Source organism: Artibeus jamaicensis, unplaced genomic scaffold, assembly GCF_021234435.1.
Source record: "Artibeus jamaicensis isolate MK-2021 breed Jamaican fruit bat unplaced genomic scaffold, CSHL_Jam_final scaffold_833, whole genome shotgun sequence".
Classification (NCBI taxonomy): Eukaryota; Metazoa; Chordata; class Mammalia; order Chiroptera; family Phyllostomidae; genus Artibeus; species Artibeus jamaicensis.
Window position 1 is genome coordinate 13,730,298 of NW_026522056.1, and position 13,496 is coordinate 13,743,793.

A 13,496-nucleotide genomic window follows, 5' to 3' on the forward strand; every position below is an offset into this window, starting at 1 on the left:
AAGGACCAATTTCATGTTCCATCATTTATAATTTATTCATTTGTTACTCTTTTGCTCTCCTTGCTTCTTTTGCTGAGAACATAGTTTAATCATCATTGGGTTATTCGATGAACTTTAAATTAAAAAACTTTTGATAGGGTTGTCTGTAGAAATACTTTTTCTTCCTATCTTTGCTTATTTTCTTTTTATTTCCACAGAAAGGACATGCTGTCTGAATAACTGTACAGTGGCCAAAAGAATCGGAAAAGGAAAAGATGCTACTATCATCTTTGAGCATTTCAGAAAACCTGTAGATCCATTAGTTCAGGAAAATTGTTCATGCAGTTCACTAAGTTCAGACATAAATTCTTCCAACTCAAATATTTCTAACTCCTGTGAAAATGTGCAAAATGGAAACATTTCTATAGTTGACACACACAGCGGACAGATGAAGCACAATTTAACACAATGTAGAGACACTTCTCAAGTACAAGCAGATGATTCAGGTCTTTCATTTATTTCCAGTGATGCCAAAGAAAATGTTAATGGTGACTTGTTAAATTTGACACATCTTAAAAATGTTTTAAGTGGTCTTCCTGCTACTTTTCCCTTTCATAACAATTTTGGCTCAAGCACAGTTATTACTTCAAAATTCATCAAAGACCCAAGACTTATGAGGAGAGAAGAAAGTGTGGAAAAACATAATAATATGACAGGTTTAAATAACATTTTGCCATTTAAAAAGAATTCAGATTTCGTTAATTCAGGAATTAACCTCACTATGCCAACTGATTCTGCCTCCTCATCTAAAGTCATGCCTGGTGATGATGCTATTCTTACTAATTGTATGGATGCACCTTGCTTCAAAATTTCTTTCGATGATTCACAAGCTCAGACTCACAACATGGGCTCTCAGGACTGTAGTTATTATACAACTCCCCCCAAAATTACTATGGCAGAACAGTGCCAGGACCAAGACAATTTTTCCTTCCCTATGTGTTTGTTAAATGGAGTTCCAGAAGTTAAGAACCAGAAACACAGTGCAGAAAAAGCCCAGAGATCTCAACAGAGAAGTAACATCCCACTTTTAATTGAACGAAATAGTGAGCCACATAACTCCTGTGAATCAGTGAATACTTATACAAAAGGGTATGACAATCACATTTCTCAGGAATCACAGTCTTCTACTTTAAAAACTACATGTCAGACTAATCACCAGATGTCTGCAGTTTTTCAGTTCCAAAAGGAAAAAAGTATACATGAGTACATTCAAAACATTGGAAAAGTGAGAAACTTCACTGGCCTAGAAGATGGTTCCAAACACATAGCAAAGCAAAATTTATGGAAAAAGATTGATAATTATCATACTAATGAAACAAAAATTAGTCCAACAGATAATAGCATTTCTTTGCACCAAGAATACGAAGAGGATGAGAGTCTTAATTATTTGGGGGGAAAATGTGATCAAAGATTAATCCCTCAGGAGTTAGAAATACCAAAATCTTCTACATCTACCACAAATTATAAGTATGAGCTAGATTGTCTAGCATTGGAACTACAAAATAATCTTACTCCAAGAGTGGAGAGCCTTTCACAAAAGCATCCTCAACACTGTTTGGAGAATGAAGATGACATTCATAGCAATTTTGCCATTTCTCAAAAACTAGTGGAACTGAAATTGGAAAGAACAAATCAAAACTGTGTTAGCATTATAACTGATGCTTTCCAAGAAGCAAAGGACATTTCCCATGTCAAAAACCTACCAATGGATGTAGTTATTTCATCTCATGACATTAAAACAGCTCATGACAATTCAAATTGCAGCATAGCAAGAGAACATACATCTATCAATAGAAAAAATAAAAATGATGCAATGTTATTAGAAAGGATTCAGAGAGACTTTGGAACTTCTCAAGTTGACAATAAAGGTCAAGGCCATCCTCTGTTCTGTAATGCACAGTTGAATAATGACATGCACCTCACTGTTAATTTCAGAGAACAAAGAGATGATAGAGAAAACCAAAATGAGGTTAAAGGGAAAGACATTGCTTCATCTACAGAAAACAACATAGAAAATATATGTGGCAGTGAGGGGCAGGGTTTTCATACAAACAAAAGTTTTATTACAGATGAAAGATGGGAGAATAACAATTACAATAATGTAGAAATTCTGAGCTCTGAAGAATTTACTACATTTAATTTGCCTCCAGGGAAAAAATCTGTATCAGCAGAAACTACATTATTAGAAACTGAAGATACTCTCACTGCCATAAAACAAAAAGATACACAAAATACTGTAAGGAGTGTAAAGCATGCCAATGGTTGCAAAATCTCAGGTTCTTTGGAGCATGTGGCGTCAAATGCTGTGTTACAGATAAATAGTACTGTGGTGCCCACACTAGAAACAGATGGAGATCACCAAAGACACAAGTTAAAACAAACTTCTTATTCTGAGAGTCCAGATTTGGGGTTGGTAAAACATAAGGTCTCTGATTATGAAATTCATATGGATAAAAATAAATTATATAACTCATTTCAAAAGTCAAGTGATAATGTAGTTCTTCAAAGTATTGAATTGGAAAGTGAGATCGAAGTAGTAGCAGAAGAGTGTGATGATGTTTTTCCACCTCAACAAGATACTCATAGCCCTGGAAATACACTGTATGAAGAGTTTGGGTCAATATATGAGGAATTGAAATATCGTATTGATTGGAAAAGTCTTCTAGGAAGCAGTAATGGGGAGAAGGAAGTTTTGACAAGCACCGCAAGGGAGCATAGTGATCAGCATTACTCTGATTATGCCTCTACACAAAAAAACAAAGCAGAGCTCTTCAACCCAATTTTACTTCCAGATCTACAAATCAGAATTACTAATACACTTATGCCAGGAATCAGTTCCACTGTTAAGTCCTTTTCATTGAAAGATAATATTTGTGAATATATAACTGAAGCCACAAAACCAGAAATAAATGAAGAGGTGGGGAAAGTTCCAGGATTTGAAATTTACTCCCAGTGTTGTGGAAATTCACGTTACTCATTTGAAGATGAATTTGGTAATATAAAGCAAGAATCAGGAATGGTCAGTGAATCTGAAATCTCACTTTCTATTGACTTTACTGATAATACACACATGAATCACATGTCTAAAGAACAAAGCAGTGGACCTTTGCTTACTGAACCTTCAAGTGTCACAATAAATAATGAAAGCAGATGTTCCCTTACAAACTCAAAAACTGTTTGCAATGATATGAGAAGTAAAAAAGACACGGAATCAAGAATTAGCAAAAGAAAGCTGCATACACCTTTTAGGGACCAGAGCCTACCACATCATGAAATTTGTGAAAAGAAGAGGAGGCTAACCGATCAAGACCCATCCGAGTGTTTTTCTTCATTATCTGAAGGACGAATTAAAACCTTCTCACAGTCAGAAAAGCACATTCGAAGTGTCCTGGACATTCTAAATAGTGAAGTATCTTTATGCAAAAGTAAATGTCTTTCCAAAAAACTCGACAGGGCTCTTCTTTACTTGAAAAAAGCTCACAGAAGAGTTAACACATCTTTGGAACTTATAGCTAAAGTGGGAGAAACAAGAAAGGGCCCATTACCGAAATCATACGAAATAATATGCAACAATTTCTGGGAAATTTGTGACCTTCAAGGTTATGGTTCTGTTTCTGAAAGAAGATATTATTCCACTAAGCATTTTTTTCCAAAAAGAAAATATGACAAACCAGGAGAGAAAAGAGCTTTGGGATTTGAAGTTAATAAATCATTAACTCCTGTATCAAAGTACCAGTTTGATAGAACAAGTGAAGAGAGAACCACAAAGTGCTTTTCTAAGAAAAATGTGCCCAACAGTGTCTCCAGGAGTCATAGCACCCTTCACATGGGAGAATTTTGTGATCAAGAATGTCCTGAATCACAGTTAACTCTGGGCTCCACATCCCAAAGTACAAGTCAGTCAACTTATAACAATATCTATATGGAAAATCCAGAATCCTCAGAACTTCAACCCTTTTCTGGAAAGATGGGGTGTCTACTTTTTCCAGATTGCCCAGATGAAAAACTAACTAAAAAAGAACATCAAGTTGACATAAAGTCTTTATCTAACATTAATAAATATGGAAAGCCTGAGAAGCATTTAGCACATAATAATGAAGATGCAGTAAAAGAAGGTGCTGAGGCTAATGAAGTGATAAATAAAACTAATTCAGTATCTTTAAGTTGCATAAAAGAAAACAATGTAAGTTTTAGCGCAGACGAAAATTATGATGCAACTTGTATAGCTCACGCAAAGGTGAAAACTGGCATAGTTATTTCAGTTTTACAATCAGATGTGAAGCACTTTTTGAATGTTGATAACTACAAACCAGATAACCTTATTTCACCTGCTTATAAAAGAAACCTGGAAGTAGATTTTCTAGAAAAGTGGACATCTCCTAGTAAAAACTCCACACCAGGCACTATCACTGGAAATGTCCATTTGGACCCATTACATCAAACTCTGATAACAAGCAAAAAGTGTAATACTCTTCCTCAATTAACAGCTGCTCCAGTGACAGGTAATGAGAGAGAATCTAAAAAAACATACTTGGATGAACAGAGAGCTTTTGCTACAGATTCTTTTTCAACATCCACCAATGTACCACACCATCAGCAAGAATGTAGTAGAAAGAAGCTTCTAAAGACAGAACAATGGTATCCAAGTAGTTGTGTCCGTATAGACAGGAATGAAACACATGTTATTGAGAATTCTGAATTGGATCTCATACCAGTAACTGAAGAAAGTAAAAGTTACAGGGAAAATACAATGAAGAGACTTTTTTTTAGTGATAGTTCCATGCTTTTAAAAGATGATATGAAAAGTTCTTCAAAAAAATGTATTTTAAAGAAAAACATTCCAGACAGAAAAATGTGGAAAATTAAACAAACTGAGAAAGCCAAAGATTCAGTTCACCAAAAAAGCATGACCGAAAGATCAACTGTTAATGAGTACAGAAATCAAAAGAATAAGATTTTAGCAGATGATGCCTACGTAAGTGAGAAAACAATTAAAAATAACTTGATGGATTCTCATCAAAGCATTAAGAATACTACTGAGGCAATCTCTTTGAATAACACAGCTTCTAATCAGCTTAATGATAGGAAGAAAGAGGGGCGAGTTAAAGTTCGTATTGACTCTCAGTCTGATTCTACCTTGCATTCAGAACTAGCCTGTAATTCCAAACCAGACATATTAGGAGTTAATCATATGCCTTTTTTACGTGCTCGCTCTGAAACCTCCAAAGTCTCTACTCCTCAGAAGAATCCTACATTGTACATGAATAAATTAAAAGAAAGACATTGCTCAGCTGACCATTCAAGTCTTATAGCTAGGCTTGCTCAAATTTTGAAGAGGGCAGATGAAGCATCAACTTTACAGAGACTACAGGAAGAAACTAAGGTTTGTCAAAGTATTCTCCCATTATTTGTTGAGGCTTTTGAAAAAAAACAAGAATGTTCACTTGAGCAAATCTTAATTTCAAGAGAACTCTTGGTAGAAAAAAACCTGTGGGATAATTGCAAACACAAATTAAAACCATGTGCTGTTGACTCCTTGGTAGAACTGCAAATGATGATGGAAACTATTCAATTCATTGAAAACAAAAAAAGGCTCTTAGGAGGTGAACCAACATTCCGAAGCTTACTTTGGTATGATGAGACATTGTACAGTGAGCTGCTTGGCAGGCCGCGTGGATTTCAACAACAATCTAATTTCTATCCTGCTTTTCAAGGAAGGCTAAAGTATAACGCATTCTGTGAGTTGCAGAACTATCATGATCAATTAATTGAGTTATTAGGAGACACCAAAAAGGAAAACAATTCATACTATGCATTCTTAAAATGCAAACGACAGATTAAAGAGTGTGAAGCAATATTGAGACATTGTTCTGATTGTTTTGACTTTACTCTTTCTGTTCCATTTACCTGTGGAGTTAACTTTGGAGATAGTTTAGGAGACCTAGAAACCTTAAGAAAAAGTACTTTAAAGCTAATCAGTATGTATGGGGACTCTCCTAAAGTTGATTCCTGTCCAGGAAAACGAGACCATTTGTGGATTATCATTGAAATGATCTCCTCAAAAGTTAATTTTATCAAGAGCAGTGAGGCAGTAGGTATCAATATATCTCTTTTTGGTCTAGAACATATCTTTTTTGATGCTGCAAAAAGTCTTGTTTGGAAAGAGAGGAAACAATCTTTCAGCAAAAAATATTCAGGACAGAAGAACAAAGGAACACTACTCAAGATGAATCAACATTCTTTTTCTAAATTGCAAGAGATATATGATACATTGTCTAAAGATTTAAGCAGTAAACAAATTTCCAATATTGGGTTTGAGGAGAATACTATGATGGCTTCCAGGAAGTCAGATGATCTAATAAACAAACCAAATATTAACATAGAAAACTGTAGGCTTAACAGTACTTCGATTTCACACCCAGATATCTGTTGTGTTAGTGAAATATTGGACCAAGCTAAATTTGCAGACTTTAAAACATTACAGGAACTCACTTTGAGATGTACTGATCACTTAGAAGTTTTAAAAAAATACTTCCAGATGCTGCAAGAGGATAACAGGGATGATATTTTTATCACAGAAGAAAACGTTTTGGACGTGCTTGAAAACTATAACCATGAGGCTGTAATTTTAAAACCTGCAGCCACTGAAACCTATATTGAAATAGCCATGCTGTCAGAAACAGTTCACTTTCTTAAAAACTCAATGGCAAAGAAACTAGATAAACCAAGGTTTCGAGGTATGCTTTGGTTTGATTTGTCACTTCTTCCTGAGCTCATTCACTGCCAAGAAAAAATGGCTTCTTTTTCATTTCTTAAAGATAGCTCAACAAATCATCTTTGGAAAGTGGTAGAAACTGTTATTTCTGAACTGAAGAAAGATCTGGATGTTACCTACAAATATGATGAAGCTATTAATTGCTCATATGCTCTTCATTTGTTCTCAAGAGAACTTGAAGAACTTTCAGAAATTAAGAAACTTCTAAAGAAGTCTAAGTATTCCATTTCCACATATATTGACTTTGTGCCATGTATAGCATCTATAAATTATGGAAGCACTATGACACAGTTAGAATACAACTACAATCAGTTTTCTACACTGCTCAAAAATTTATTGGCTGCCTCACGGAAAGATTTAGGGAAAATGGCCCATACTGTGAGAGTCATGAAAACTATTGAATATATGAAGATAGTATGTGCTAAGAATGCTGAATTAACCCTTTCCTTCATCCTATGCCAAATGCTGCATAACAGAGAGAACACTTTCCAACTAAAGATAGATGAAAAAATGAATGTTCATGTAAAACCTAGGAGGAATATCAATAAATCCAGTACTTGTGTGACAGTACCTTCAATTTCAGAGTGCATGATAAAAAATGTTTCAGACTCTTCTAAAAAACGACGTATCGCTCTAGACCAATGTCAGGACTCTCAGGAACAAGAGAAAAACACTACTGTTTCCCATTGTAAAAAACAAAAGGTAACAAACATTTTAAAACAAAATCTACGTAGTTTTGAGAACAAGTCTAGTCTTTAAGCAAATTAGTTAGCCAAATTGTAAAAATTGATCATGGTTTACATACTGCCTTGCAAAATGAATTTACTAAAGCATTGGATTCAATAATTTATATTATCTATAAACTATAAATGATTGTGTATGTGAGGTACCTTATAAATGTCCTTTAAATGTACAAATTCTTAGGAAAAACATTTCTGGAATTATGTTAATTTTAATTGCATCTTAAGGGGAAGTCCAACATTATGAATGTGAGTTAAGTGAATGAGCAAGTATTTATTGAATAGCTCTTATATAACAAGTCTACATGGTTAATGTAGTGGATATTAAAAACTGCTAAGAGAGCCTGTGTTTTTTTACCATTATCCACATGGGGAAATAGGACAGATATTTTAAAATAGATTATTAGGAAGGTGTTAGAAGTCCTGCATGAACATATTTCATGTAGCAAATTTTATACAGCATTTTTGTGTGTTCTTGGTACTGTTGTAATATTATACAGATGTGTATTAACTCTTTATTATTCACAAAAGCCTTATGATATAGGCACTGTTACTTTCTTCTAACTGTATTCATTAGCTGTAGAGACTAGGAAACTAATCATTAGGTATTATTACATTGTGTATTTAGGAAAATGCATAATAAACAACTACTTTATACACATACTTCCAAAACACAGGAACACAAGTTGTGTATTTCACAGTGAGTAAAAAGAGGGTGATACTAAAAAGCTATTGTAAGTATTGAGAACAACAACAAAAAAAAACGGGGGAGGTTTATGTGTTGATTTCATGGAATAACACAAAGCCTTGCCTTAAGGTAAAAAAAAATTCAGATAATTGTAAAAATGAAGAAGGTATCTTAACTTACAGAAAGTAACATGAACAAAGACTCAATGCTCATTGACCTATCTTGAGAAATAAGTTTAAAAGTATGTCTGGAACAAAAAATTTAACTTAGTGAACAAACCAAATATGGAGATTGTTTCAGATTATGAAATGTCTTAAGGAATTTGAACTTTATTCTTTCCATGTTAAAAGACAGTGTCCTGTAAAACATGTATTTTCAGTAATTTGAAGGTAGAGGTTCTGAGAACAGTTAGAAGTAGTAAGTATCCAGGGCCTAGAAGAGGGTGTGCTGTTTTACAGAATAAGAAAGGAAAATCCAAGTTTGACAGCTGTTACTTACGGTGGGCCTGAATGACTAGATTACTGAAAAGTATAAAAGAGGGAGCAGTGGTAAAGTGGACTCTAATATTTGTTATAAAATATGAGAATAAGAATTGTTTTTTCAGATTTCTTTTAAGTATCTCCAAACATTAATGAAGTATGGGAAGTCTGGCAGAGTCACTACTTTTTGAAGGGGAGGATCAATAATGAATGTAGTGTTAGTGCATTTTAGATGATGACAGAACTAGTCATTGCAAATATCTGCTATTAAGATAGTAAATATACTGTATTTTAAACCATCACCAATGCAGCTTTACTTCGTATCTTTTAACCATAGGTTAATGAGAAAGGTGTCACAAAAATCAACGGAGAAAAGGCAACGTCCAAGTATCCAAGGTAAGAGTTGCTGTCAGCTGTATCTGAAGAAAAACTAAATAAAACTGAGCAAATACTAAGGAGCAAGACTAAGCCATTTATTTATCTATACCTGTGCTGGATCATACATGGAATTTAGAGGACATGAGTAATCTAAAGAGGGAGGAAGTCGTTTGAGATTATGCAGTTTATTAAGTAAGGCCTAAAGATAATGAACTTTATTCTGTGAGTATTGAAGGATAATGTCCTGTGAAATGTATTTTTAAAAAGATGTAAAGGGAAAGGAGATTCTGAGTACAGTTAGAAGTTGTAAGTCAGTCAGGACTTAGAAAAGAGGAATGTTTTAATAATAAAAGAGTAAAAGTCTTATTTGACAGACATTACTTAAAGAGCCGATCGTGCTTAGTGACAGATTTTACTAAAAATGGCTTAAAAGAATAGGACAAGTGATCAGATTTTTTAAAATTTGTGGACTTTAGAGACCATCACATTTCAAAACTGGCTAAAAACAGATAAATTGCCAACTTATATTACTAAGTGGGAGCTTAGTTATAGATACACATAAACACACCAGTGTTTCATGAAAGGATGTTTAACACTATAATATACACAGAACTTGATTTCAAAAGAAAGCCTAACTCTTGAAACTGAATTATTTTTTAGGAAAATCTCACTACATTGTTGATATTTTTCTTATTTTGATGTGAACTGCCACCGTTGGACTTGTTACCCATCATTTGTTTTATTCAGCTTGCTAAGATTTTCAGTTTATAATAAGCTTCATTTTTTTCCATCTTTTCATTTTATGAATGAAAATAGTATAAAATACAAAAAATACACCCTCATGTGTGTTTTACTTGGGTTTACTCCTTTCAATGCAACATTTTATTTCCTGGCACGTATAACTTTGAACAGTTATGTAGTGGTATAAAAAAGAACAGGCTGTTAGAAGAATAACATATAAACAAGTTCTGTAATCATGTTGGTTTGGGTAGCTAAGTATAGGTAGTATTTGCCACTCAAAGAATCAAATTTGGTTTCACCCAGCAGGAAAATTAATAATAAGGTTAATAAAGGGTGTTATCTTCATGGAAGAATATCCTCTAAGAAAATACATAAAAGGACAAGACAACACAGGCAACTGTCAGTCAGGTGGGGCATCACTGAAACATCAGTGGAAATATTATAAAGTCAGAAATTATACTTTCTGGAAATTGTGTCAAAGTATTATATAGGGTTAGATGGCAATTTAGTTATTAAAGTGCTTTTGAAGGAAGCTGGATTAAGTAAAATGTGGAACTTTTAGTTTCATACGTGGAAAATACAAATTCAAGGCCAAAGATTAGTTTTGCTTGACTCTAGAGGAGTGGTTACTTTTTTCTTTTCAGCATGTTCTTTTCCAGATGTAATTAAAAGAATTTGATGAGACACCAAAAAATACATTTCCCTTGGGGACCTGTGTTAATTGTTTGGTTCTCTACCTGCCCATGATGGATGCTTCCTTCAGCCTGCTTGAAACTGTCCACATTTATGTAGGAATGACAAGAATATTAAATTGGCAAGGAATTTTAGAGGTTTGCTTTTTCTGTTCTCAACTTGGAACGGACAAAATATCTTAGTTGTTAATGATAACAGAAGACCTTAGAGGGTAGGGCATGTTTGGTTGTTCACCAGTTAGATGTGTAGCCATGTGTTAAGTAAAGAATATTGTCACTGGGTCGGAGGTATATGAATTAGAATCTACACTGAAAGAATCAAATAACGATGCTTTTCTGTTTCTAAAGGTCTCTATCAAGAAATACCCAAAGTATAAAATAAGTTTTTACAAGATTTGGAAGCTCTGTATATTTTAAAAATATATATAACTGTATATTTTCAATGGTTTTTATTATATGATACACTTAATAGGACCACAAGATCTCATCCTGAAAATGAAAGCGAAATAGGACCAAGTTCATCTGGCAATCTGAAAAGAAACTATGGATCTCCAAAAAAGGTTGAAATGCAAAGATCACTACCTGCCTCACCTTTACCTTTAAAGAACCTAAAAGACACTTGCATGTTGAAGTCGGAGGGAAAATTTGATTTAACCAATATTTCATCTGATACTTCAGAAGAATTCACTGGACATCAGGAAAAGGTAAATAGCATGAAGAAAAGAAATGTGAATTTTAGTACTGCTGAAACAAAAAGTGATAAGAAAGATTGTTCTTCTTTTGCAATTTGTGACCAAAAAAGTGTACATGGAACCTTTTCAAAAGACCATGAAACACCTTCACAGAAGAAACTTAACAATTCCCCAGATCCCTCAGACATGAAACCAGGAACTGATGCTACTTTTCTGTTGAATGCATTAGTGCCCTCAAAGCCTATTTTCTGTCTTGTGAGTGATATCCATGCCAATTTAGAAATGAATGGCACTGTCTTTGAACTTCAAGATAATGAAATATTAAACTCATCTATTAAAAATTATACAGGCACTAAATCTACAGAACCCATATTTATCCAGAACAAAATACCTCTTCAAGAAATAAATGAAACACAACCTGCAAAAACTGAGTCAAAAGAAAAATATGTGAAGGATACATTGAACCCCAGCACTGTACCTGTTGAAACATCTGAGAATATAACCCTTAATGTCAGTCAAACAGCAGAACAAAAAAATAATAAAAATTCTTTTTCTGAACAAAAGAAGAATAAAAATTCTAAAGTGCTAACTCAGAATGCTGCCACACATTGCAGTGAGCTTCCACAGGCTGCATGTTCCCCAATATATAGTTCTTCTGAACACTCATTTGGAACTGTATCTCCTTCCTGTGCTTGGTATGTTTATCATTACAGCAGTAGCAATGGCAGTTTCATTACCCAGACATACCAAGGCATAACATCATTCGAAGTACAGCCACCTTCTTCTGAGATCTTCACTGCAGTTCCAAGCACTGTCCAAAATATACATTCTAATCTTTTATTCTCTCGATATTTTGGTTACTTCCCTGGGGATCCACGAGCATATGGCCTTACGCCAGCAAACAGGTATTTTCCATCTCAGGTGCCTGTTTTTTCCAATGTTCAGCAGCCAGCCTTTTCCCACTGTGCTTCCTATCAGCTGCTACCACAAGCTGCATACCCTTACCCTCCTGATTTAGGTGTGCTTCCACAAGTTCTTTGGACTTATGGTGAGTTTCACAAGTTCTAAGGCTTGCTTGCATTGAGTTTTTACTTTCATCTTTGTATATTTATGTAAACAACTTACAAGTGATGATACATAGCAGCCGTATTTCTGTGCATATATGTAGACTTGTTCAAATATTAGGTAGAGTTAAATTATCTTGTCAGGTATGTTGTTAAAGATGGGGAAAAAAGAACAATGTTATTAGTGTGTTCTTCAACAAAACTCAATTTTGGGAATCATTAACAAAATTGTAATTAATTCATACCATGAAGTATGCTTTGACAATTAAAGGATTTATTTAAGTTTTTAATGACAGTTTTTAAAACTATGTCATATAAATTTACCTATGTAATCAAAGAAATGCATAGAAATACTGAAATGAAGTACACCAACATTTAAACCTGTCTGCCGCTGAGTGATAAAGTTTGGGGTGTGTAGGAAGTGTTTTTCTGTATTTTCTACTGGGAACATGTACATTATTTTAATAAATGGAGAAAAATAAGATTTAAAAAAAGTGGAAAAAGAAACTTCAATCAGATAAAGCAGTTACTCTTCTTCTGTATTTTAATATGTCACCTTAGCAGAAGTGAAAATGGAGTTGAGATGTGTCAATAGAACAACCTGGTGGTTTGCTATTGGGACTTGAAGATTTTCTCCTTGAACATAATTCTATTTGTAAAATATGATTATAGTATAGATTTTTAAAATTAAATTGAAATATATATTTACCAGAGTTAAAGCATAATTTTAAAGCAATTACTGATGATTCTGCAAAAGCTAGTTATTCACTAACACCCAAGCATTCTACCATAAGAAATAAAATATACTGTTAATGAAGTTAATCTCTTCATGTCTTAACCAGAGAAATGTAAGAGAATTTCTTTAAATTCAAGGATTGTGTCTCAGTCCTGCACTTTCTTACAAATTATTAAGTAGAAAAATTAGTTGAATCAATTCATTTCATTTGTCTAATTTGAACAAAGAGCAACTTATTAACATAGTTCTATTTCTAAGGAGAAAGCCTAATCAGGATAGCATAGAGAATATTGTCAATATCTTATTAACTGTGTATAGTGACAGATGGTTACTAGACTTACTGTGGTCGCTTCCTGGGGTGTATAAATTTATAAATACTATATTGTACACCTGAACTAATATTATATTGTATGTCAACTATAATTTAAAAATTAATTTTAACAGAGAAAAAAGAAATAACCCCTGACCTAAA

The 13,496-nt window shown here is 33.8% G+C and overlaps 1 protein-coding gene across 1 annotated transcript in view; it reads left to right on the forward strand.

Moving 5' to 3' along the window:
- TEX15 (testis expressed 15, meiosis and synapsis associated) overlaps window positions 1–13,496 on the forward strand; it is a 46,286-nt gene that overhangs the window by 31,316 nt on the left and 1,474 nt on the right. Inside the window, exons 6-8 of the mRNA XM_053659801.1 lie at window positions 198–7,516; window positions 9,059–9,117; window positions 11,005–12,272. Of these exons, the coding sequence (XP_053515776.1) occupies window positions 198–7,516; window positions 9,059–9,117; window positions 11,005–12,272 (8,646 nt within the window). The remainder of the gene's footprint in view (window positions 1–197; window positions 7,517–9,058; window positions 9,118–11,004; window positions 12,273–13,496) is intronic.